Source organism: Sander vitreus, unplaced genomic scaffold (assembly GCF_031162955.1).
Source record: "Sander vitreus isolate 19-12246 unplaced genomic scaffold, sanVit1 ctg499_0, whole genome shotgun sequence".
Classification (NCBI taxonomy): Eukaryota; Metazoa; Chordata; class Actinopteri; order Perciformes; family Percidae; genus Sander; species Sander vitreus.
Window position 1 is genome coordinate 1 of NW_027595602.1, and position 27541 is coordinate 27541.

A 27541-nucleotide genomic window follows, 5' to 3' on the forward strand; every position below is an offset into this window, starting at 1 on the left:
CTCTGATACAATCTGCTAGTGACGGTTATTATTTAAGCTGACAAAATCAACGGTCACTGGCTTCAAATAGAAAGCCCTGTTTGTCTCCTTTTTTCTGAAATAAGAGACATTGTTCCAACAATTTCAAATGTTAGATCTATTCATCACTGTGAACTGCACTTTATCTGAAACATCCAAATTTCTCCCATCAATATAATATACACACACAAAAATAAAAACCTTTATCTTAACAACCTCTACTTTCAATGGCTCATCAATGTATTATTATTAAAATGAATGACCAACCTAAGCTTTTTTGTTTCCTCACCTTCTTTAATTATCTTAGGCAAGAATGTGCATCCTGACACACAAAGCCGGGAGGTTTTGTTATTATAAAAGGAATTGTAAAAGAATTTGCCTGAAGGCCTTTTCTGGTGTAAAGTCAACTGGTTAGTATGGACTCTTGAAACTTAAAACTTCTCTTAAGACTAGTCCTGTCAGGTTACAAAGAAATTAGGGGAACAAAGACCAAACAGATACTTACCGGACTAGCTGTTGACAAATCTGGCATCCTGGAAGGCATCTGAAACGAATTTCAGCAACATAATTATTATTAATGAATTGATTTAAACGTAAATAAATACAAAACACCAAAATGTGGAGTACATTTGCAAAGATACAAAGACCGTTATAATGGTCTGATCTCTCCTAGTAAGAAGAAAGTTCTCGGTAGACAAAGTTTGAGGACATTAAGGAAGGTTATTTGTCAGCTGGGCAGGCAGCCCATTTAGATTGGCCTTTAACCAAGAGAGTATTGTGAAACCTGCCAAGGGGACTCTCACTTTGATCACAGTCACATGCAGGCCTTTGGCCCAACGTTAAATGGGCCCATGATCACTAGCGCCTCCGAATCATCTTCGAGCAGCAGCACGTACTGTAGTTAGTGGAGAAAATCCAGTGGCAAATAATTGATGTAAAAGAAAACACAGGAAAAAAGAGTAACCCAGTATTTTTGCGAGTTTACAAGAAGGAAGGTCTGCAACTTCTTGAAAGTGCAATTAAATAGTGGTAGTGCAACAGAAATGGCTTGCACACAAAGGAGGTGGTTAAACAGTAAGTACAATTTAAGATTAAATAATCAAGAATTTGACAAACATTATTTTTTTATTTGCCCATTTCTTTATAACTGAATAAGGTAAATACCAGCTGCTGTACCTTTAATTTAGCTATTTCATGTGTGCTTCTCAAGCACACCAAGTACATTGTGAATGAGCGGTCTGGATCAAAAGACCAAATTTTGGTCCGATAAAAAGAGGTGGTCTCGGTCCGGACCAAACTGAACCATGGTCTGGTTTGTTTATAGTGGGAAAGCATTTTTTGGATGGTTCGGACTTTTGGACCAAATACAAGAAGCTCTGGCAGGCTCTTGTGTTACAAGACTGCGGAAGCTCCTTTAAGGAATAGCTCGGTGCTTAGTGTGTAGGTTACATGAGAGAGTGAGTGACGGTGAATGTGCTCAGAGCAGACAGCTGTCGGCTATCAGAGCGGAGAATACATCAGCTCCAGAAAGAAAGTTCCCGTGTCTTGCTTCTCAACATCACAACAAAACAAAAAGAGCTGCGGCAGTAGGGGAGAGCAGCAGTCAGTTGAAAAAAACTCTGACACACAGAGAGGATACGAGAGGACGGGGAAGCCCTGTCTACAAACCAATCAATTATAAGTATCAGGAGACACAGCTTACGTATGTGATGACGGCAGGACGTAGTTTAGTCACGTATAGATCTTTAGTGCGCTTGCATAACTGCAGTGTGAAACCAAAACTTACCAGATCAAATGTATACAATGTAACAAAAACATGAACCCTTGTCCGGACCTTGGTTCGGACTTTCAGGTGTGAAAACGCCCTACGATTCCAGTAGGTCTGCAGAAAAATTCTGCTTCACATTACACACACACATAAAATTATATTTTTTACAAATAAACAATTTCAATTTAACGGCCAACCAAAAGTGGGATTCCGATTTCATTGAATCTAATTAGTCATCCAAATAATGAACTCCAAACATCCTAAAATAGCTGACTGATAGAAATGAATAACACCTAAGAAGATATGATACACAGGTCTATAACCGGTCTTCCCCGCACTTAACGCTGCAATTATAGTGACAGACATAAACATTAAAATTATGTGAAAAACAGACTAATTTACTCTTTAGAGAGTGGTGGTTAGGGTTTGGGCCTACTTTAACACACACCATACAATTACACCGTTTCCATGGCTATCACCACAAGGCACGCTACAGTACGTCTAAGCACATACCTGTGGGGGTCCTTTGACACTGGAAGTATGTACACACATTCCCGCTTGGTGAAAGTGCTTTCTATCCAGGGTTTCTGGGACTGTGAACAAAAAGAAACAGTTGCATATTGTAAACAGTGGACAGTGGGTGATGTTCCTGTTCATGGTTTATTATATTTGCATTTAAAGAACAGAAAGAAACAACGCTGTGATTATATCGATTGTAGTTTTACAAAGACAAGAAAAGCCAGTAAAAAGAACATGGGGATAAATCAAAAGTGGTACTGTTTTGCTTTATTTAGAACAATTTTCTCTACAAATAATGAAACGTCCTAAAAGTGGTTCTTGTAATCCCCTTAATCCAGGATTCAGTCGATGACAATAAAAGTGATTAGAAGTTGTAATAAATACAAATATATAAAACTAGGAAAACTGTAGTTCAGGAGGCACCTCAGCGATAGGTGCCTGCCAATGTTGTAAACTGCAATACATTAATCTCACTCTGTATCACTATTCCTTTAAAACAAGGATTATGTCACAGGAATTTTCATTTAAATGCCTCATGCCTTATTGTTCCCCAGTACAGCTCAGAGCGATTAGCACCATTAATCCCTCGCAGCATAAAGAAGGGAACCTGCAAACACCGTCACCTGCTGTACACCAAAGCGTTTCAACTATTCCTGAAAGTCAAACAATAGTATTACAACCAGAAATGGAAATGTTGTGAACCAGGCAGTTAACAGCAAGTCAATGTTCTGCTGAAACAAATGATCCTAACTAGTCAACCTTTCCATGTAGTTAAATATAGGCAGTGTAGAAACAGAAGTGACTCAGCATAAAAGAATAGAGCCCCCCCCCCCCACAGAAGTTCCATGACAAAATTTCAATCATTTTATCTCTTTCTTAAGTCACTTATATCTGGTGCCAAGAGTCCCATCCATAGTGCCTCAGGTTCTATGCTGCCTACAACAAATTGCAGTTTTACGAAAACATCTAAACAAACAAGTCATCCCACAGCTTGACCAGTGACACCGAGCCACTGAGTGTACCTGGATGTACTCTTCTTCATCGATGTGTTTAAGGGCTTTGTACAGAAACATGCCAAGGCTCCTTCATGCATCTCCTGGACAAACCACAGTCACCACAGCCTCGCCTGAGCACTGGATCATCAGCAACAAATCCCTATACTTCTGTCGGCCTCCGTTTCTCAGAAGAAATTTCCATATGGGTCTCAAAGTCTACAGTGATGCTGTTGCCATACAGATCCGGCCTGAGTTAAAAGCCGAGTGATCAGCGAGAGGTTGCAGCCTCCAAACTCCATCCACGGTTAATATGTAAGAAGCCACTCGGGGGGCAGATGAATGTGTCTGAGACCAACTACATATTATACTTAGGCTGGGGAGAAAGAGACGAGGAAGGTGGGGGTGTGGGAGAGGATTAGTGGATGGGCAGAGGCCTCAATGATATATACCTAGTTGTCTACTGAGGACACACCACCAACTGTGATTAATGCAGGAGTACACACAAAACCTCTCCCAACAACACAGGCCACACACTTAGGATTTAAGGATGCCTCTTTTATTTTGAAACTTATTTTGAAAAGAGCAACACTAAAAAAAAACGTTATCCAGGTAAAAATGAGGGCAGCAAACTCAGGTAACTTTGTGTACTAAAGTACCATCGTACTAAACATGGTTTTACATATTTACATAAGGCAGTGGTTTTGATGTTCACATTGAGTCTTCCATATGGAAGCAATTCGGCATCGATTGAGTCATCACTAAGCAATCCTAAGAGATTAAACTTTTTTTCTTCTCACAGTAGTTGCAGCATTTATGAGTTGGGGTATAATGAGTTGGGGTATGATAACATGAAACACAAATGTCAACAAAGGTTTCTTTAATAATGTAATTTCAAATTAATTTTGCACTTTAAACACTGTTTAGACCTACAGCTACTGTATATTGCTGACATTGGTATCAAGTTATTTTGTCTCCATTCCATTTTGCTTACATGCTGCTGATTTGGTATCTGTAACTGTTTTGCCAAATTCTTATCCTGTAAGCAGTTGACATGTTCAAAAGTTTAAATGTATCGTGGACTGGCTGGTGATCTGATGAGTGTTATGTTTTAATAGGTGTGAATTATTATACTGGCAAATGGAATTATCATCTCTTTCAATATTAATTCATGTTTTGGTTGAACCATGCTCTGAACCCTTAGTTAACCACAGTGTAGACAAACCTTTACTTATATTATCAAAACCACTTATTTAGAGGAAAAACTTAAGTGAATGCACCTGGAAGGTTGATAATAACCTAAATCCACTAACTGTGTGCACATGTACAGCTATAAAGCTAAAAAATTAACATCTTTGAAAAAACTGCACTTAAAAAAATCTTATACAGTACCACTCAAAGGGTTTGGACACACTTCCCCATTTACTTGAAAGACAAAGTGTGTTTAACTGCACACATATTATATTGTATAACATTTTGGACAAAAAGCTTATTTACTTTCATATTGAAAATGTTAAGGTATTTCTTTAAAAAGGACAATTCCGGCACAAAATGAACCTAGGGGTTAATAACATATGTGTACCCAGTCGACTGTTTTCTGGGACATGTTTTCATGCTAATCGAATGTGTATTTAGCTTGAAACAAGCTAGTGCAAACCGGTGATTAGCTGCTAACGCTACCTTTCGGGGCAGAGGGTAAATAACTATTTTATACCACTAACAAGGCTCAAAATAGCACCACTGCATCTGTTATTAACCCCTAGGTTCATTTTGCGCCGGAATTGTCCTTTTAAGTTTCTGTATTTGAATTCGGCAGTACTAGCATTCAGAAAGAACGTGTATCTGACAATGCACATCTTGTACATCATTTCCTGTTGATATAACATTAATTTCTTGTACAGTATACCATAATTACAGTCAACAATAAAGTATGAATATTTGTATAGATATGTATGTATATATTACGATGCAGCTTGTGTGGTAGCAGGATAAACACAGCTTCAACTAACAACGGTAATTGGTAGATTTCATTTTTGTGTGCCAATTAGCGAGCGTTGATAGCAACACTATTGTGAAGACTTGCTTCTTAAACTTAATCAAACTTAACAATCAATCTTAGGAGCTGCAGCTGTCCTCATTACTTTTACTATAGTTGTTGAGGTGAGGTTATTATCGTGTACTGCCTTGTAATTGTATACTGCAGGTCATTGACTCTTCAGTGCTCCCTTGTTCATTGAATTAGTGACCTAATTAACGTCTGTGCTGCACTGTGGAAGAATGCTTTCAACAAAAACGTTGGTGTCTTCTTGATCTTACAAAGTGTTAATGAGGCAAGACTGTGCTCTGCTAACCTGTAACCATGGCACCTGAGAATGTCAGGCAAGAAAAGACTTGAACACTTCAGAGCCCCTGCCAAAAACACACACACATTCTCCTACTTCCTCCCTCCCCCTTCCTCTCTGAGCTCCAGGTTTTATGATTACTTTGTTCCTGTAGGAAATATAACCCAGCACCTTTCCATCTCTCGGAGTTCAACAATGTTGGATGCTGAGAGTTTGGTTCATGGGCCTCCATGTGTGTGTGTGTGGTCATGTCCATTTGCACCAACACGTTTGTGGAAGTGAATGTGTTCTTAGGGGCACACACAAATCTGATCTTATGACTGTCGCTTTACGACACACAAATTTGATGTTATCACTGTGGCTTTATCTTCCTACTGTCATCTCGCCACACACACACACACACACACACACACACACACACACACACACACACACACACACACACACACACACACACACACACACACACACACACACACACACACAGAAACCTTGCCAACTGAGCTCTTCCTTCCCCCTCCTTTTTTAAAACAATGTAACGAGGCTGGCTGGTCGACCCATCATTCCTCTGGCCCTGCCTGACGTAATATGGGGTGAGATAACATCTGGCTTGGTATTTCTATTACCCATTAGAAAAAGTGGAGGATATGGGGTCAGCACTTTAGCGTGAGCAGTAGCCAAAGAGAAGAGTGGTTCTCAGAGAACCAACAGAAGCCATTTTATTTTTTACCCATTGGTAAATGTGTACTGACAGCGATATGGCTTCAAGGAGTTTCCCACTATTTGGAATGGAAGATGGAAATAAGGGTTGGGTTTGAGATACCGGAAAAATTAAATGAGAAGGAGCAGCAAATTTGTCCAACTGCCTCACTTTTCTGATACATTTTGATTATTATTATATATTGTTATAACAATAATTACAATTGAACCACTGGTATATGGCTATAGTTATAAGCATGGACACAGAACTAGGGCAACCTCCACGGTACAGTGAGCTAAGGCTCCTGTCTTGATTTTTCCATGCCATAACCTTAATTCCTCACTGTTGATTCTCTTTGCATTAAGGCACATCACAGAGAAACTGCAGTTGTACCACAAAAGGTACTAAAGATCTGGATATAGAAACAGACATCATAGAAAACTGAAATCGGCAATGTGACTATATATGACAGTAAAATATCTAACTGTTGGGTGGACAAAACAATTCATTTGAAGATAGCACTTTGGGTTTTTAGGAAATTGTGATGGAAATGTTTCAATATTTTTTGTCATTTTAAAAAGGACAATTCCGGCACAAAACGAACCTAGGGGTTAATAACAGATGTGTTACCCACTCGATCGCTTTCTGGGACGTGTTTTCATGCTAAGCGAATGTGTTTGTAGCTTGAAACAAGCTAGCGCGGACCGCTGATTAGCTTACAACGCTAGTATTCGGGGCACAGGGAAAGTAAAAACAATCGCTTATTATAACACTAAAAAGGCTCAAAATATCACCACACTTCAACGGTAGCATAATGAGGGTCCCTAAATGTTAACTGAAGCATTGAGAACATTGTAAGTGTACAGACAGTTTAGAAAGACCGTAGCTCCTAAGAATGCGGCCGCTTGTATACGAGAATCTGACTGTCTTTATAATCTCTTTTTAATAAACTGTCTGTATACTTACAATGTACAGACAAAAACCAAACAATTAATCTCATCAAGAAAGTAATTGGCAGAAAATTCAAAGTTAGTTGCAGCCCCACAATCAAAACAGGAAAGCAAAGAGTACCAACATGTGCTGGTATCAGTCTTTAGGGAGAACCAAGTCAAATCTCAAGTCATTTGAACCAATCCAAAGTCAAATTCTTCTGCCAGAGAAAGCCTCAAATCAATTTTTTACTAAACAAACTAGGAGTCAGGACTAAGGTCTATTATGTTTCTGAACAATGACCATCACAATAATAGCGTGGCAGTAGTTTGACTGGATTTTAACATTTTCCTTTCAAAGCTGAATCATTAGTATTTTGTCAATGGCCGAGATAGTGTTTTAATGGAACCTTTATTTTGACAAAAAAGGCTGTGCTGCAAATTTTTCACACTCAAAAGCAAAGGTCAGAAGAGCTCAGAATAAAATGTTTTTAAGATGGTCCCATGTGCCTTACGCTCTAAGGACACGTCAGGACAATCATAAATCTAATCAAAATGATTAATAATTTCCAACAAGTGTGAAAACTTTACAATACATCTCACAACAGGCAAGTCCAATTCAGATAGCTAGTCCTGATTTTGGTGACCTGGCTCTTATCTATGCCTTAAGTTTACAGCTCTAGCAAGTACAACTGCTACAAGTACATAATTTTGATAGGGCCAAACCAGAAACAAAATAGGTTTTTATATTTTAACACAGACATGCCTCATCATGTTGCAATCCTTGCCACATCTTAGTAGTTATAAGATCTAAGCCTATAAACGACCGTTAAATGGAATTAAGCAGGTCATTATAACCTCCAGATAAGAATCCTGGAAGAAAGTAAAGAAGGAAAGTCAGCTCATATAGTCATGAGACCAAAGTGTGATGGCTCTCCAGCTCTCATTATTGTGCCCCCTGGGCATACCTTTGCAAGACTATGCAGCACAAGTTGATAGCATGCTGACATGTCACACTACCCTACCTACAAGCAGCTGTATAACCTAGTAATGCATGTGGTGGCTATTCTTCTAAACTAAAACAAATCTGGTGCTCATGGTCATATGAACCTATGAAAACCCAGGTAAAGTAGTCTCAGGATAGGCGATAGCAGCAGGGACAGTGTCGAATCACTGCTTATAAACCTCTCTGCTTAAATAACAAAGAGAGGGACTGCAATAACGGTATTTAAAATGGCATACCTCTCTTTGCACATACAATATAAGATATACTTAGTTGGTATTCTCTCCAGTTCTCTTTGGGTAAAGCGCATGCAAGTCAGCTGCCTGACCAGAAGCTGCAGCTCTGCAGGGTGAGGGGAAGCAGTGGGGGCTGCTGGATAATATCTACAGGGGAGTACTTCATTCATAACATCAACAACAGACACACATCAACTGAGACTGTGAGACATTGTGGTGACATTTTTTTTTTTTTAAACCCAGTCCAATGCCACTGGAAAAACGTGATCAGTCACCTTAAAATGGGCATGCGTGTGTGCACGTGTGTGTGTGTGTGTGTGTGTGTGGTGCAAAAGGATTAGAGCGTGAGATAACAGAGCACACCCAAGTCGTGCTAAAAATCTATTCTGGAGCACAACACAGTGATGCGAGAAGAAGACCCTTTTCTACCAGGTCACAGAGCACTAAAACCTGAGTTGATGACCAGTTCAACCATCCACTATTATGTAAGAGACTGTCACTTGCAATAATAAAGCTCTATTACCAGTTTGTGAAACAGATCAAATCATGCTGACTGCTCTGAGGAAACCAGACCAGCATTAATTCATCAGCATTAGTTCGTTAGACTGCTATCAGACTTCTCAGAGCAGCAGCACAGGAGTGTCGCTTATGTATACTGGGGCATGTGACCAGCTCAGGCCAGCACTGTGGGAAATTAGACAGTTTTGCACTGAGACAAAAGACAGGCACCAGCTGCTCTGGTGTTTCAGCGAACAAAGGATATATCAACCAAAATACCATATTGCGAGATTAGATATTATTTGCAATGATATTTTCTCCATCTTACAGGCCACAACAAAGTTAAATGACACCATCTGCTGAATATATCGGACTGTTCAATTGAACAACAAATGTATGCAACTGCGTGGCCATCACATCCACATTATTATTTCTTTTAACTTTTTAAACACTGTGAGACTGTCTTTTGATAGTTGCATAAAAGTGCCCACTAAAGTGCCATTAATCACATCTAAAATAAGGTTAGTTGATATGATGATAAAAACGTTTCTATCTTTAGAGACACACTATTCAGACCGTGGTATCTCTCACACCACAAGATAAATAAATCATCAAGCATATCATTATCTAAAATATCATTATCTAAAATGACATAGCGTGTATATATATATAGGATTTTTACCCACATTATTCTCTCCTAATCTAAACTACCATCACATACTGGGTATATTATGATACACAGCTCTCACACACTGTGTAATAACAACACTGTGTGGTCAATATTGACTTACGTTTGGCTTCATGTCATCATCTTTTTCCATTCACCCCGAGCTCCTTGGTCTTGCCCAACCAAAGAGGACTAGACAGGAAATCCGTGGAGAAGAGGAAAAGCGACAACTAACAAACACTAATGTTGGTGTTCAGCAATGTCTGCAGCAGGCTAAAAGCCTGAAGATTCATCTAGAAGAATGTTTGTTTTTAAGTTTTATTTTACTGTTTTTATTGTATTCTTTTAACTTTGTTTGATCCTATTTTTTAACAACTTTATGACTTTGTTCTGTAAAAGGTGTTATATAAACGTATTATTATTATTAAAACATATAACTCTTACTAGATCAACAGTCATGAGATGGGCGTACAGAGGTATTACAAACAAACAGACAAAAGCATCCAGTTTAAATGGACTTGGCAGCCACTCAAGGTGGCATTGACTTGTTAACTGGCAATGACTGCGTGTCTTCTTGTCTGACATCTGAGAGAGCTGGCAGAAATGTGTCAGCTGCTCTGAAGTGCACTCTTTTATCTGGTGAAGAGAGGCTCTGTCTCTGTTGTCTCATGGTAAAGAAACCGCTGCTAACATCAGCCAGCTACCGCAGCTACAGTAACGTTAGCTAACGTTAGTTAGCTTAGGTTAAGCATAACATTAGCGCTAGTGAGCTAGCCATTTAGCCTGCTAACGTTACGCCCGTGTGTGATTTGGTTTTTTTTCTTGCTAGACAATGTGTCACCGTGTACTTTACTTATTACGTGCAAGTCGCAGTATTACAGCGAGTCGCAGTGTTACAGCCAGACACCAGTCAGCAAACGCAGCAAATGCCAACGGGATCTGGGCTGGGTGCCTGACAGGCAAGAGGCAGCATGCATCGGGGGACCTGCCACTCAAAACCCCCAATCAGTCACTACGATCCTCCGCGCCAATTTGACAACACTATCAAGCCCTGAGGAAGGCAGTTGACTACTCAGATAGTATCACATACCATTCTCTTCACCGTTGAGACTCAGGAAGAGCTGTGGCGTGGCTTTTATCCATCTATCGGCGGTGCTCTCGGTTAGCCTTGGAAGGAAAGCCCGGTGGAGGTTGGAGAGATCCGCTTCGGCTGCAGCTCCAACGGAAGGTTGCTTTTTCATAATTGTGCGACTCCAGACTGACGCTGCATGACGAGCCGGCTGACTCAGCCAGCACACTGTCACATGGCTGAGGCGGAGCCTGTCATAGAAATATATATGCAGATACCGCATTGGCCGCTGCTGTTCATCGGAGCGATACGTCGACGCGGCCGCCATGTTGGGACGGAGTCGGGCCTCCTAGTCGTTCTCTTACATACGCTATAGATACTTGTTTATTAAAAATGTAGGTTTTCATACCAAAATACTTTATCTTGTGTAGATAAGTACGCGACTTTAAGCTTTAAAATAATTTAAACGCGGATTTATATTTTTTTTTAAATCATTCCCCCCCGCTTTTATTTCGCATGAACATCCAAAAGCAGCTAGCCTGGTTGACACCAGACCCTTCTCAGTTGTAACTGAGAGTGGCAGAGCAAATCTCAAATTTGCCGGAAGTCCGTCAGGGTTTTCCCAGGCTAAAAAGCAGCACAAAAGTCGCACAGACGTCTGGCCTTTTCAATTAGTCTTTATGCTCCGAACATAGACTGTAAAAATAAATAAATACAGTAATCATAGACATATGTCTATGTACAGTCATTGGGTCAGAACGGATCTCCGTCCCAAAATGGCAGCGGCAGAGACGCATCTCACAAGCCGGATGCGGTATCTATGCATATATATCTATGGGAGCCTGCGGCCACATGTGCTCTTTGTTTTAGTAAATATAGTTTATGAACCTTAATAAAGCCACGCTAATGGAGCCTTATTAGAACAGTCACAAATGAGTCATGTCACAAGGAGATAGTGGTTAGTGTTTTGTAGGAAGGTAAATCCTTACATAATATTTCATAGCTGTCAGTTTAGTCTCTTTCCCCATGCTTATTCTAAAGTAAAAAAAAAAAAATGTAATCCTATTCAGAATTGTAATCATCTTACCCAGGTCTATAAGACACAAATACTGATCTGACACCCTTCATTTAATTCTTAACTCTTTTAGAGATGGCATTGTACCAGCTGTTTTATCCTCTTCACTGGCAACCTCCTTTGTTGCAGAATTCATTTTAATTGAGGATTGATTAATGCTTGGAACTGTCTGGCCCCATAAGTCATAAAAAAACAAAAAACAAAACTTGTCTACTCTCTCAGTTCATACACTTAATAGCTCAATGGACCCCCCAACCCCCCCCCCCAAACAGAACAAGTCACCACTTGACTAGAGATGTGCCCTTTATCTACAGGAATGTTTCGTTCCCTTAAGTATCTGTGTGGAAGTTTCAACAAGGAACAGAATACACGTACAAGAACATTAAATTGAAGTTCCTTTTAATATAAGGCAATGAAATAAATCCCATCATACAAACAGGTTACACATAATTCCCCAAAACAGTTATCAAAAACTTCATATTGTGGCTACAAGTAATTTAAAACCCACCCCACCCTGATGAAACTGTCAAGCTGAATATTATAAAGTGCTTTCTCATTTTTTTGTATGCAATTATCACCGAGGCCAAGTCGTTACAGTTTTCTGAATGTGAGCCCAACAGACCTTTCAGGCACTAAACAAGCCTACACAGTATTTATTAGCCTTCTAATCATTCACAGCAGTCAAATGAACCCATACTGTTTGAGAATCTGTTGATCAATAACATATGTTCCCTTGCTTTGCAAATGTAATATTAAAATGTAAAAAAAGAAGCATCCAGCAGTAGGGTCCATTCTCATTACTGTAAGTCAGCATCTTTCTCCTCCTACGGAGCAGTCAGTTCTTCCCTCTAAAGAGAAGAGGAAAGGAAAAGTTAATCATTTTTCAATTTAATGGGATAGTTCACCAAATAAACATGATAGACAAAGATGTGATTTCAATTTGTAATGCGTACTGCATATACTACAGCAGATGAGTGGTACGTTCTACATATACCAAACCACAGAGATTACACATCCCAATCCCAATAACTGCAAGCAACGACATGCAGAGGGCAACATGGACATGTTGGTAACTGCATGAAGGATGGAATAATGCAAGTATTAATTCCCGTTGGCTGGAAGAAAAAAAAAGGATGAGTGGAGAAAGAGAATGATAAAACAAACTGCAGAAATAAAGAGTTGAAGTTAATGGTATTCCAGGGCCATGGAGTGTGGCTTTGAGAAGCTCTTCAGACATAGCCGATTATTTTCCATCAACTAGAGACACCTTGTGGTCAGTTAATGCAAAACACTGTACTGTCCAAATGTAGGTCCTCCCAAGTTCTTTGTATTTTAAAGCATAACATATGTTGTGTCTTTGAATATCACACTGACCCTGGAAATCAGGGGTTAAAATGTCAAAAGAAAAAAGGGACCAAAAGAAGCTGGTGAGAAAAGAGAAGGCACTGCAGTAAGCAACACTATAAAATGGCAGGAGAGATGCAGGGGAGAGGTCTGGGTTTGAGGGAAGCACACCTGGCATCAAAGGTTCCCTGGATGAGTCCAAGACCTGGTGAAGATGAAGCCATGTCAGAATTGTATCTCTTTCCTGCTCGTTTGTTATGTCTCTCACATACAAAGACAAGAATATTATTCACACATCTATACACATCCATGCAACCTTCTCTCAGAATTTCTCAATTCATTTAGGACCTCAGGGTGAGAATGTAAGTCATCAAGGCGTTTTTGCATATATGCATATCAACTAAAAAACATACTGCGGATTTTAGGTCAATTGCATTACTTCCAGCCAGCCTTTCATTCAGTTCATGCCAGTTGTGAGGGTAAACCGTGGTGTGCTGTTTAAACTATGTTTTTCTTTGATTTACATTTGTGTTAAAACACATTTCCAACACTGCTTAATATTTACTGTTTTGTCATTTTTCTTAAGTCATTAAAATATAAGAGGTTTTGCGGTTTTTTTTTTTTTTTTTTAGAGAGAATGCCTACATTTCTCATATAATGCCACTGCAGGGCATTCTGGGGGAGATGTCAAAATAGTAATGACTGGGTGTACCACACACTGTCACAATACATGCCAGGCTAAGGAGCATGTAAATAGCAGATGTCTTTCCATTGCTGTACATTCAGTTCTTTAAATAGACTTGATCAATAAACTACAAGTGGGTGACTCACAGTGATTTCTGGAGTTAAAGACTACATGCTAAGTGATGTAAAATAAAGGTTATATTCAAAAGGTGTGCAGATTCTATATCACTTTTTCTCATGATGACTCAAAATGTATATAATAAAATAAAATTAAAAATAAAATATCTGATGTATGCTGTGGAGTGTGGACCATGCAATAATAAAAAAGATAACAAAATCTAAAATCTAAAATGGTTAGAGATATAAACACAGTCACAACTGAGTTCACATCATTTCCCCCATCTGGACAAGAAACAGTAAAGGAACAGGGGTACCTGCCTGGAATCATTTCCCTTAAGGCTGCCATTCAATAAGCAGACTAACTTTCTCTTGCAAGAGCCTCAGGTGGGCCGGTGCGACTGGCTTCCTCTTAGTTTACTTGCATTACAAGAGAGTTGCTTGGCAAACAAGAAATAATGCAAACTCTGTAGCTGCAGTTGTAAGAATGAAGGTTTTTACTGTTTTGTTAAAAACAAAAGCAGACCAAGAAAAAGTTGCTCTGCAATAATTCAGCAGCAAACCCTCAGGGATGACCAGGAAGTTGCTGAACAGGTAAGATGCCCTTTATATGATGCTATGTACAGGCTGCTCAGCACTAAAGCACGTAAGCCTTGTTCATGTTAGTAAACATTTACAACATCCCTCTAGTGACTAGGAGTGAGCATACGTCTTGGCAGCAAGCCAAGTCAATAGCGCTGGGTTGACTTTGGTTTCATGAACTGGTGGTGAAAAACTTATGACACAGATAAGAGGATTGAAGTTCTTCAGAAATACATTGAAACCTGTTTGAATGCTGGAAGTACCACTACTGTGCCAGAACTATATACAATCCCTTTGAACTCTCTGGTCCTCTCACCTCATAGGTGGTTCCAGCCCAGAACTGCCTTATCTCTCCCCTGCACCCGGCCACCACGGCAGAGGTAATAAGGGTGAAGGGCACCAGGTAGAGTAGGGCGGGCTGGCCCATCCCTGACAGCAACATCACAGCAAATGTTACCATCATTCCCAGCAGATAGGCTACAAGGAGTGAGAGATGGACAAAAACAAAACACATAAGGAGAGAGACATGGTCAACCTGAAATAAAATATCATCTGATACACACATATATACCAAATACTTCCTTACTGATGAATAAGGAAATGTTATGAAATACAGTCTATAATGTATGGAGTTCAGCTAGATATATAAAATATATAATATATATAAAATAGTGCTGTCAGTTAAACTCGTTAACGGCGTACATTTTTTTAATCGAGAGATTAACGTTCTTTTTGGCCTAGCAAACTTTGTAGTTTTTTTTCACATGCTGTTGTAACAACTAGTAACGTTAGAAAAACTACAACACCACACCGGATCTAGCTAGACCGGAAACAAAACAACAGGCGCGCCGCACACACTTGTTTGGGCTTGCGAGCCGGCCAAAGAGTAGTAGGCTAACATCACGTTTTGAGTGGATGGCGAGCGCGAGACGCCGAAATGGATGCCAATAAGATTCTGAATGGAAAGTTTACTTTTAAAAAGTTGCCAAATCGTTCCATTGACAAGACCAAAGTGATCTGTGCGTTTTGTTGTTGTGAACTGAGCTATCATCGCAGCACGTCGTCTGAAATATCACTTGATGGACAAGCACACAGCTGATGCGAATTCTCCGCCCCCTCGTCAAAGCCGTTACATTGTGTGAGAGATTATTTGCTCCAAGTGAGAATGTTAGTATGAAATTGAACACTACAGTATGCCAATGTTGTTTTCAATAAAAAAACATTTGCAAAAAGCAAGCCAATCCACTTTTCCATGTTGATAAGAGCATTAAAAAGGAGAAAAAAAAGGGACAAAAAGAAATCAAGGGACATGTGCGATTAATTGCGAGTTAACTATGACATTAATGCGATTAATCGCGATTAAATATTTTAATCGTTTGACAGCACTAATATAAAAACATGAAATGTACAGTATTCTATAATATGACACATAATGCACTTATTCCAGTATCAACTATGCTGTAAAACCTGTACTTATGAGAACTGTAATCCAACAGCTAACTGGATAAGATGTATATTTAGCTTTGTACATATTTCAATTATTTTACAGTTACAATATATCAATTAACATATCAACAAAATTATAGTTGAACTGTGATGTACCTATGCAGCAGCTGACGAAGTAGATCTTCTTGCTGCTGTTGATCCAAACATCAAATCTGCTGCAGTAGGCCACCAGGAGACCTGTTGGACCAGAGGATGCAGAGGTTGAGTGATACATCATACTCCTTGTCTTCTTTTTCAGCGTAGAAGCAGTGCTGCCATTTATATATTTTTTTAACATAATTGGTTTTGGTACTTCTAAAGCAAAAAGAAAGCAACACATTACAGTCATTCCCACAAGCAAATAACTTTAGCACACACCATATGCAACTTAAATTCTTCTCCATATGCGTATGACATTAAATTACTTTTCTTTTTTGCATTTCTGCTTTTATTGGAAAGACTATTACTCTTTTGTCCTTGTGTTTTGTCTTCAATGTAATCAGATTCAATTCTGACTATTAACTCCACAATCAGGAAGAATAGGTGAGTATGTTTTAATAATTAAAGTGCCCATATTATGAAATAAATGACCTTTTCTGGGATTTGGGGTGTTATTTGGGTGTGTAACCATCCATGCTGTTTTGAGTGAGATACGGGTTTCTGAATGTACCCTGCCTGCAGTCTCCAGGTGAGCTGGTCAAAATCGGCAGGGATATCTACGTCATCGGCCGAAACATTTGGTGTGTGCTAACCACTTTAGCTAATACCACATCAGCTAGCTGTTTCTCCAACTTCGGTCAGTACAAGGCAGGATTAGCCGGGAGACTTCTTCTAAACGAGGGCGCACTTCCAACTTTGCGTTGCATTCCTGCAGATGAGTAGTTCTATACAATTTCTTTTGTAGATTAGGGTGAACTCGTGTGTGTTATAGCAGTGTTTTGCCATTGAGAACGAGGTGGCTAACCGCTAGCAGTGTTAGCTTCTAGCTAGTAGCCAGTACCTAGCCACTGCGCAGTACCTAGCTACTGTGCATGTGCGACTTCCAACAAAGATGGGACAGTAGTGTGATGCCTCACTCTGTGGCTAAAACAGAGAGCTCAACACTCAGGGTGAAAAGAGGAGCTGCAGCAATGTGCAGTACAACAAAAATACGGTGTTTTTTGAAAATTAAACCATGTAAACCTATTCTGGTACAACCTCAAAATACAATTATGAACTTGAAAATGAGCATAATATGGGCACTTTAAATTAATAAGCTTTGTTTGTACTAAACTGTACACATTATGTATCAAGTTTTTCCTTCTTTTTCCTCTATGAGCATAATGGTTTAACTACTGTTGTTAAACTGACTGGCAACCAGCAGACACTGTTGTATACCAGGGACAGTTTAAACACTGACGGTAACACTTTAACCTCACCTGGAACAATGATATCTCCATAACCCAGAATGGAGAACTGCATCCCGCACAAGTTCTGAGCCCAGGCTGAGAACCGTGGGACACGCATCACCACTGGCAGCTATGAAAACAAAATGGTATATGTTTAAATTGACATGAAGTGTGACTTATTGTGTTGTATGCAACCAAATACAGTGAGCTGTATGTTGTGTTATACTGACTCAATCTGAGTCTTTACTTTATATTAATTTCTCAAAGCACACATTTTGGTGTATATTGCTTTAGAATCTCTCGCAGTTAAAGGGCGTTTTCAAACCTATAGTTTGTTTGCTTTGGTCCGAATCAGTTGATGAGTTTGTAAACTTGGGAGCGATTTCACCTTGGTTCAGTTTCGTTTCACACCTGGAAAAATCCAAGCGTACCAAAATGTGTCATTACAAATCAAGCAAGAACGTTCACTCCTCTTATTGGTCAGATGTGTCTGGGGAGAGAGCAAGAAAGTAAATACAGAAAGAAGGCCCTGTGTTCTGGACTGGTGCATATTTTCTTCATTTCCTTGGTCAAACCAGCTCATTTCATTTAAATAATCAGACATTGTCACCGAGACTTCGCTCTGCTCTGCCGTCGTCTGTCTCCAACTTTAGTGGTGCCTGGTTTGACCACGGAAATGCGAGTGACGGACAGCGAGCTTGACTGCAGTCTATTTCTGTGAGAGAAACATTGCAAGTTGCTACACTTTACATGTTCTGCCACATCACAGACTGCAAAGCAGATCTGACTATATACTATATACTATACTATATATATTTTATCGTATATATTATTTCACATATATATTAATTCAAAGAACGCATTTTAATCACCCCTAAAGTAAGGCATTTTATTACCTGCTTTTTATAATTATCTCCTACTGTAACTATTAGTTTGGATGAATCTGGGCCGTCCATGTTTGTCTACATAGAACATATAAAACAGAAAGGCCCAATATAAAACTTTCCTCATCATATTGGTATCACACAGCTCAATAGCCTCTATAAAAGTGGGACTCTGCTCATGCGAATCTATCTGAGATCAAACATCTACAACCACAATCCCCTCCCACCCACCTCAGGATGTAGGTTTAGGAAAAGGAGTGGGTGGTTAACAAGTCAAGGCTTACTTTCTCAGAGGGAGCCTGGGGTTCAGCGGGGACTTCCACCATGTTACCTTGCGTCTACGACAGAGCCCACCCAACCCCAACGCACAGTTAGTCAATCAGTCCATCTTGCCCCTTAGGGCATCAACAACAAGCAGTGCAGATCAGCCAGGATGTTAATAAAGCCAGTACAAAGTTGAAGGGGAATTCCACCAGGCTTAGCTTTCAGCTTGTTGTCCAGGACTTAGGTGAAAACTCCTGCACTCCTACGATCAAAAACTCCTGCACACTGCTCTTCTTAAAACACAATTTTACTCCACAGACTTATTTATTTATAGAACAAAGTTTTTATTCTTCAGTCTGCCAATAAAGTGAATTTTTTTGGGCCATAAGCACTTAAAAACAATCCAAGGACATAATCAAGTGCCTGAGTTGGTTTTCTGAAAATGTTTTAACTGTGATGTTACTTAAACATAAAGCATTCATATATTTTTGTCATAACTGTAGATATTACAACTGCTGTATAAAAAAGGCTATCTATTTTTTTTGTGCATAAATGAAGAATGAATGTGGAATTTAATTTTATAGCAAATAGTTAGAAAATGCCTAGAATTTGTTTTAGTGGAGTTCCCCTTCAAGGTGGGAAGCAATGGAAGGAGACCTACCTTCTCTCCTGATGCATCGGGGCCCAGGGCAACCTGCACCATGATGCTAACTCCATTCTGTTGACAGAGAAAGAGATGCCAAGAATTTATATTGTGCTCCCCTCCATACATTACACTGAAACACCAGAGCTGCAAAAACATCTTATAATCAATGATATTAGGTGTCTGTATGTAGTTGTGTGTACGGTTCCCTTCGCACAGCATCTCTTCACTTAAAGTAAGGTTTTGTGCTTTAGTGAAATATGTTAACTGGATGCTAATACACTTTGGAGCAACAAAAGGTTTGAGTATAAAAGCAGAAAATACTGAGAAATGGCAGGAAAAAAATGATATCAGTAGCAGTTAAGTATGTAAAAAGCCCTGAGAAAATCAAACAAAACAAAAAAATTTACTCATACCTTGGTAAAGAAAGGAGTGATGAAAACAAAGAAGACGTCATACACAAGCAGGAGGCTCAGCAGAATCACACAGATCTATGCCATTATGGGAAAAGAAATTCACAGATTAATTCCAGAACTGAGAAAAATGTTGTGTGTAGTGTGATACCAAGACAACAACATCTTCAACAATGAGACAGTGTGTGACATACTAATGACAGAGGACAATAAATATATATACTTAAATTAAGAGGGGTGGTTTAGAGGTACCTTGAAGTTGGACAGTGAAATGGTCTTCATGAAGTTGAGGCAGAAAGCAATGCCAAGGAGGTCCTGCAAGATCCAGATCCATCTACAAGGACACAAAAAATCTCTTTTACCTTGTGTTTTAACCTTAACATTTGTTGTTTTTACCTTTAACAAGAGAAGTCTCACTCTACCTAAGGATACAATGCAAAAAGGAAAGGCATCAAGTTACACATTATTAGAATTAACACCCTGCTAAAGGCAACTCTGCTAAAAGAAATCATGACGAAAGCCTAGAGCAACAAGAATGAATAAACATTGATTTTGTAGCCATATGTTTGATAATTTACCAAGAAACTTTGGCTTCTAATGTCTTTGGACTTTTTACATTCATAAACTCAGACTAGCTGTCTGAATGGGATCAATAAAGTAACTAATTGTGACAGCAAGGCTTAAAATTCTAAGAAAGCCCTATAATCACCTTTTCCGTTGAGTTCAGAATTGGCTATAAAGATGTAATACCTTAACAAATAACACTGATTGTTAATCATGTTAAAAGCAGTGCTGCTGCAATGTGGGTGTTTATCAGATCATTTGAACCAATAAGCATTTCCTGCTTCACAACCAAAACAGTCCCGTGGCGGTGGCGCAGTAAAGTCTTAAGCGTGATTTATGCTTCTGCGTTAAATCTACGCCGTGGCTACATACTGTATGTAGGTACGTGGAGACATGGACCCTACGCCAGACCCTACGCCGTAGTCTGACGTGCACTTCTCGATAAATTTAACTACACGTTGTGGCGACACACATCGCTCGGCCGTGGCTTGGTAGCGTTGCATTTCCCCTTACTCGTTTCCTGGTTCTCCTAAAATAAACAACATGAAATCAAGGGAAGGGTTAACTTTTCCTGCTACAGATTTCCGACCGTGGTCAGAAAACACAGGGGAGACATTTTGTTTCTCCCACTATGCCTCTCTAGAGTCCTCGCTCCCAAGCGAATCACCTTCACTCTCTTACTCGCTCTACCACACCCTCTCCACGCACACACAAATGCCGGCCCCTCTATTAAAGAGATCGGCATGGCGCAGTGATGTTGCAGTGGATAAGACACCTCCCTTTGGTGTGGGAGACCTGGGTTTGAATCCCACTGCGATACATCAACCAATGTGTCCCTGAGCAAGACACTTAACCCATAGTTGCTCCAGAGGTGTGCGACCTCTGACATATATAGCAATTGTAAGTCGCTTTGGATAGAAGTGTCAGCTAAATGACATGTAATGTAATGTAACACCAATACACAAGTATAAACTTCAGGCCACTTACATAGGCTACGGCGAAAGCTTTGCGTGGAGCCTCCGCAGAACCATAAATCACGCTTTAGTGTATGTGTGAAACCGACAGAAGGGTTATAGTTGTGTGTTTTGAGTGCATGTGTCCCCTCACTGTACCTGTCTTCATTCCTGTAGACTCCCCAGACCACAGCAATGCTAATGCAGACAGCAGCCAGTATGAAAGACCTCACTGAGAGGTTGCAATTTCGGATAGAGAAGCTAGAAAAAGACACAGACAATCAAATAAACAGACTTTCAGCAGCTGAGGCTCGTCTGCCAGAGTGTGATTCAGAGACAGACTTGTTAAAACACACTGATCTGTTTCACATCTTCCCAATGTGACCACAATGTCCGTCTTGTTTAGATGAGAAAAATGTAACAAGGAAAAATACATTTTCACTTATACGGACTTGTTCGTCAGGTAGGATTGATGCCCATCCATTTGGGCTAAAATTGTTATGTCTACAGTATGTTATTCAATTTTGTGAAGTGATTTTAGGTTTTATATCACACAAGTATCTATTTTATATTTGCCCAACACTAGTGGAACGTGTGCGTATATAAACATTTTTTTGAAAGAGTGATGCTCATACCTCCCAGTGCCACAACCAAGTTTTTCCATCACTGCATCTAAACAGCTGAACAGTGCAGAGGCAGACGCCAGGCAGAATATGCCAATAATGACGTAAACTGGAAAAAAAAAGGAACACAGATCATATCAACAAAACTCCAGATTATCAGTCCTTCAGGGTACACAATTTTCTTTTTTTTCCCCCACTCACCAAGGACATTGTAGAAGAAGTACATGAGTACCAGCATCCCACACATCAGGGCGACAAAGAAGACCACTTTGAGAGGAGAGTACAGGGAAAGCTCTCCGCTGTCTGCTTTGCTCTCTCCCCCTCCTCCCCCTGCCCCAACACCATTTAACCGGGCTCTGCCAGAAACAGAAAAACATTAGATCTCTTTTCTATCTAAGGCCTATTCTTGATAAAAAATGGAGGATCTTGAAAAAAAAAAAAAAAAAAAGACCAGGCAGCATCCAATACTCATACAGAGGGTGGACCGTGCAATTGAATGCAATCTCATATAATAGCACTGCAATAAAATGACCTTTGGGAAAGTATGCATTGTTGACAATGCCATCTACTATGTGTTCAACACTCACACATCGTCACTCAATTAAGTCACTACATCTAACTATAAAATTGAGGACCCTCTGTGTGTATGTCTTTCAAATATCTCAAGAACCGTTCATCAGAGCTACTTCACACATGGCAGGTGTATTTCTGGGTACCCAATGACCAGTATCGCAGTTTTTGGTGCAGTTTTGACACGCAACACATTAAATATTAATGAAATGTGAATCTAACTTGTTTTCTTTTTGAGCCGCATGTGCAAAAGACGTCACACGCAGCACGTTTTTGTACAAGGCTTTGTACAGCAGTGAGGGCAGGGCTGCTACATCCGTAGCGGGCTCATTGACTGTACCCGTTCTTATTTTTTTGCTGCTACCAATGTTGCATATTTCTGGATATACCAACCAAACTTTTATTCACTTTTCTGGAATTAACGAGCACGTGGAGGTCATACAGGAACACTGCAAGACGTGTAAGTCTGCCATACTAACTTTCACCACTAATAACTTATTACGTTGATACCTCTGTTAAATAAGCAAATAATACACACAAGAACCTGATGTTAAGTACGTGTATAGCTCCCCAAGGCCAAAACATGGGCAATATATTACAAGAAGCTAACATTACATGCTTTTCTGGAATAATATCTCTAATTGTGAATGTTGGTATTGGCAGTGGTAGAATTCTGAAGTAAAATTATTAACTATTAAGAGTAAAATAAGTAATACTGCACAGTAGTCCTGCATTTAAATGTTTCCTTAAAGTGAAAAGAGAGGCATTATATCAGCACAATTTAGTTACATTTACTTAACATCTGTTCAAGGTGTAGCTTTCAACTTTAACTTAATGCTGGATAGTAAATGAATAATAATGCATCATATTTTAATTGTAATATTTTGTGAGTAAAATCTGCAATCTGCAACGTAACAAGTAACATTTCTCTGTCAGGTAAATGTAATAGTACAATGTTTTCCTCTAAAATAGAAGTACACAGTAAATCAATAGTATACGGTTGAGTTGCATATTAAGTGCTCTGGGTGCTTGTTCTACAAGTTATTTCGGGGTACAATGGTTCTGGAGAAAGCTGCAGACAGCAATACCACAAGCCAAGCAATCAGCCTATTCCAAACAGGCATGTTTTGAATGGGCACTGCACTAGTACTAACAATGCATCAACTATATGTTCTTCAAATATGTGCTCTAGTTTGATGTATTAAAATGTATAGATACTGCTCCGTTTGTGAAGCTGCAATGTCTCACCTCTCACATGCCCCGCTCCAGTAGCCGCCCAAGGCGACCGTGACAATGGCAATCAGTAGCATGACTGCAATGCTTGCATCAATCTTTGAGTGAGGTGGAGCATAAAGCTTCACCTGCATCCCTTCACCAAACACCTGAGGACATTCACAAACATTTAATGACAAACTCTGCATCCAGCTTGACCTTCTTCATCAAATTGATTGATTGAAAGGGTGGCAACAACAAGACCAAATTTAGTAGAGGCCGAAAAAGTAGATTGTCTGACCTGCTGTGCTTCAAGTAAGTCCCTGTACCTCATGAGAGCCAGAGGAATATGGATCTTTGCATACTCTGAGTCATTGGCTGATGGAGTGATCTGAAGAGCCGAGGAGTACAAAAGTGATTTTTATAAATGCAGTTGGTTAGAATGTCACTACCTTATTTCTGAATCACTTCTGCATGTGCATCTTACAGGTTACATTCATACAGCCTGACATTAGTATTATGATCATGATTAGTCCACTGACAATATACAGATTGATGTAAATACCCTACCAATGATTTGCTGCTGGCAATGAGCAAAGTTGTAGCTCCGAGGTTCTGAGCAACCAGAGCTTTCTGGCTGAAACCACAGTCCCCCCTCATCACTACCAACGCTTTGCCCTTTACCACATCTGGACTGACCCCAGAGGCATTACACAGCACAGTGAAGGTCATATTCACCAATGGATACGGCAACTGGAAAAGTGAAGGCAATAAGTGATTTAACAATTAGAAATTGGAATGTTTCCTATAATTTTACCATCATTACTTTAGAAAACATAGGAGAAGTCACACACGTATGGGTGTTACAGTAAACACAACTAAGTAATTTCATCTAAAGGTCATGTCATCATTACTTCTTAACAGTAAATACTTCTGATTACCACATTAATCAGAATCAGAGTGGTAAACCATCACCAGCAACCAGGTTGTAAAAAGATACTGAAAAGTTACAATAGAATAGTGCCTAAAAAGGTTTGAAAAACTTACAGCAGCATCAAGGGTTTCTGACAGGGGGGTCCAGGTGTGATTGTGGACAATGCAGTACTCCCTATCTGTACTTCCATTTGAAATGTGCAAGATCGCCTCTTGGCAGTTTATCTGTTGGGCAAGAAATGTTATTCTTTTGAGTTCCACACAAATTAAAAATGTTGAAAAAATTATCTTAACCCAACCCAGCCTTGTAAGACAAAACCGAGAAATCAAACTAACATACTATGCTGGCTAAAGGAGTTGACAGAAAGTTGTTTTGTATGCTGAAAAATCATTTAAATTAAATCATATGTGAAGGAGAAAATGAATCTGTTGTTGGTTGAACTGCTTACAACTCATGTACAGAATGTCACAACGTGTGATGGTGTGTCACAAATAGACTTTGCTTATAATTTAAGGGGTCTCAAGTCAACCACAAAGGTTGGGAACCACTGATCTAGGTTGATACCAGGCAAAATGTAATCACTTTAAAACATGTTTAGACTTCTGGATTACACATTTATATTTTAAACATAATTTCCATGGCTACATGTTAATGTATAGTTTGGACCGGCCCTACACTGAAATATAGTCATTTAAATGCTACAACTTCACTTGCAAATCAACAAATCCATGCCTACTGAAATGTAATATAGATTAGACTGACTGATATACTCTGTTATACCTCTTGTTTTTTATTGTTATTTTATTTAGTGCTTGTAGTTATCTATATATACTCATTTATGTCTTAAACTGCAGCAACACCTGAATGAATAAAGGATTAACTTATTTTATCTGATCTTATTTGGAGACCAATAACGAGGAAAACAAACCAACAAATTAATGATGTAGTATTTATGTCTTAATGGAAGCATAAGACAAGATCCCAAAACATACAGTTTCATATGACAGGGAAAATTCAGATTCAATATGTTGGTAAGTAAACGTGATGACATTAGGCAGGACAGTACTAAAACAGGTCTTCAGGATCTTCAGGAGCCAGTTTACAAAAGGAGCAGTCCACAATAATGTCCCTTTTGTATCTTTGTAGAAATGCAATGCAGGGATAAAATCGATTAATCATTTTAATAGACACCTCTTTAACCTTATTTTTAATCAGACATTTTAAATGTAAGAACCAGATTTTCTTCCAGTTCTGGAGTGAAGCTATTCCCGTAAGAGACCACACTTAGAACGGAGACAATTTCTTTTTTTAAATAAGGTAGCCAAGTATGCAGTTGTTATTCCTCTTTTTCGACGACAAACAGATTTGGCCAACTCTAGAAGCGACAGAGTCTAATGGCTATATGACTCTTCCTTCTTTATAAGTTTCCTTGGTTGGTGAAGTGATAGAGGACGTCGGGAAACCCCACCCCTCCGCCAAACCTCAAGTTTTACTTCTGTTCTGTATAAATTAGCTAGATTTTAACGACCAAGGAGTTTGGTATAATTTAACGTCAGTTTAGGAAAGTGTTACCTACATTAACGTATTACCATTATGTAACATTAATGCAGCACACAAACTCAGTTTTCTAGCTTGAACCACACTATCTGAGGCTAACTGACCGAAACGTTAGAGCTAGCGTTAGCTCGTCGACAGCAGTCATTTGTCTCTTTTTATACCAGGACAAGACAGTACTTCTCGTACACATATTAGCACAGTGTGTTGACTAGCTACATACTAAGAATATAATTTAGACAGATAACAGTAGTCACAGCTAGCGAGTTTTTCGACGGTAAATCCAGCTATAAGGCCCGTCATTTGCCGACGGACACCCTGTTTAGTTTGTTATTATCGTCTATAAACTTACCTGCGATGCCAAGAAAATGACCGAAAAAATGATGATTCTGACAGCTCTTTCCATTATGGTAACATTCGTTTTTTACGAAGTCCGGTGGCATCCACATTAATTGAATTAAGTATGGCACGGAGACACTTCTTATTCGTTAAGTTACTCGTATCTTCATTGCATTGTTTAGCTTGCCAGCAGCTACCAGGTACTTCCTGTATTGGCTTGTGGCACATGACACGCTGACCCAGTGGTTTCTGTTTCACCTCACAGCGTCTTAACAACAGGCATAGCGTACAAGCGTACTATACAAGTAGCAATGTAAAAATAATCCATTACAAGTACACTGAAAATGTAAAAGTACATTCAATATTTTAGGATAATGCAATGTAACATTAGTCAACAACCAAATAAATAGTATAAAGTAAAAGTATAGCAATGTAACATAAATAGAAGTTCTAATATAGGTGTTATGTAATTCAGAAGAGGTTTTTGAGAATGATTTTCATAACAGACGAGATCCACCTTTTTTCAGGAAATGTAAAGTAGGCCTACATTTTTTTTTCTTCAAACATGCATGTTTATGTTACATAAATTGCAGCCAATCTTTTCCCAGATTTCAATTTTTTTCATTCAGATATTGACTTCCATTCAATTAGGCAAAACAATGATTTCCATTTGCCTTATTCTTATACATCAAGACATCAATTTTTTATCAGATATAGATATAGATATATTCCGCTGCTAATAAACTCATTGAATGGGTCACTAAAAACATTAAGTTACTTGTCAGCCTTTAGGCCAAAGTTCATCTTAATCTTTATGGCAGGATACTTTTGTTGTTGTATTTATTGACTTATTCTAGGTTTGTTTTTCTGTTTGCTTTATATATATATATATATATATATAGGAAAGAGAAGAGAGACAAACCTGCAGGAGAAATATCTTTTTTTCTGTTTTGGCAGTGTGTCAGCCTGTGGGCTCATCTTATTGTGGAGCTACTGAACCATTGAAAAGACAGCTCTTTCAGTTACTGACAGTTCACATCGCACAGGTCTGCTTTTATCGGGAGAAGGAGGTCACTCCAATGAGAAAGCTGGAGTATATGGCCAACAAGGTGCTTATTTTCTACACACCAGATGCGATGTCGGGAATTCAGCGAGGTGTTGGGTGGTCTCTG

The 27541-nt window shown here is 39.2% G+C and overlaps 1 protein-coding gene and 1 long non-coding RNA gene across 4 annotated transcripts; both read right to left on the minus strand.

The window, feature by feature from the left end:
* Window positions 1–523: 523 nt before the first annotated feature.
* Window positions 524–10949, minus strand: LOC144514225 (uncharacterized). The gene is made up of 3 exons (XR_013501281.1): window positions 10763–10949; window positions 2300–2379; window positions 524–562 (listed from the first exon to the last, which is right to left on the minus strand). It is a non-coding gene; the product is annotated as an uncharacterized LOC144514225 (long non-coding RNA).
* Window positions 10950–12198: 1249 nt separating this feature from the next.
* Window positions 12199–26591, minus strand: sppl2a (signal peptide peptidase like 2A). 3 transcript variants are annotated; one of them, XM_078245395.1, is made up of 17 exons: window positions 26383–26591; window positions 24590–24700; window positions 24113–24295; window positions 23844–23933; window positions 23579–23712; window positions 21962–22116; window positions 21773–21869; window positions 21297–21398; window positions 19873–19954; window positions 19624–19698; window positions 19226–19282; window positions 18585–18638; window positions 17447–17546; window positions 16146–16226; window positions 14860–15020; window positions 13332–13365; window positions 12199–12664 (listed from the first exon to the last, which is right to left on the minus strand). In XM_078245395.1, the coding sequence occupies exons 1-17, from the start codon at window positions 26434–26436 to the stop codon at window positions 12624–12626; spliced, it is 1611 nt and encodes a 536-aa protein (XP_078101521.1). In that variant the 5' UTR covers window positions 26437–26591; the 3' UTR covers window positions 12199–12623. The 3 variants fall into 3 exon arrangements, with proteins under 3 accessions (XP_078101521.1, XP_078101524.1, XP_078101523.1); XM_078245398.1 differs by lacking the exon at window positions 18585–18638; XM_078245397.1 differs by lacking the exon at window positions 13332–13365.
* Window positions 26592–27541: the final 950 nt, after the last annotated feature.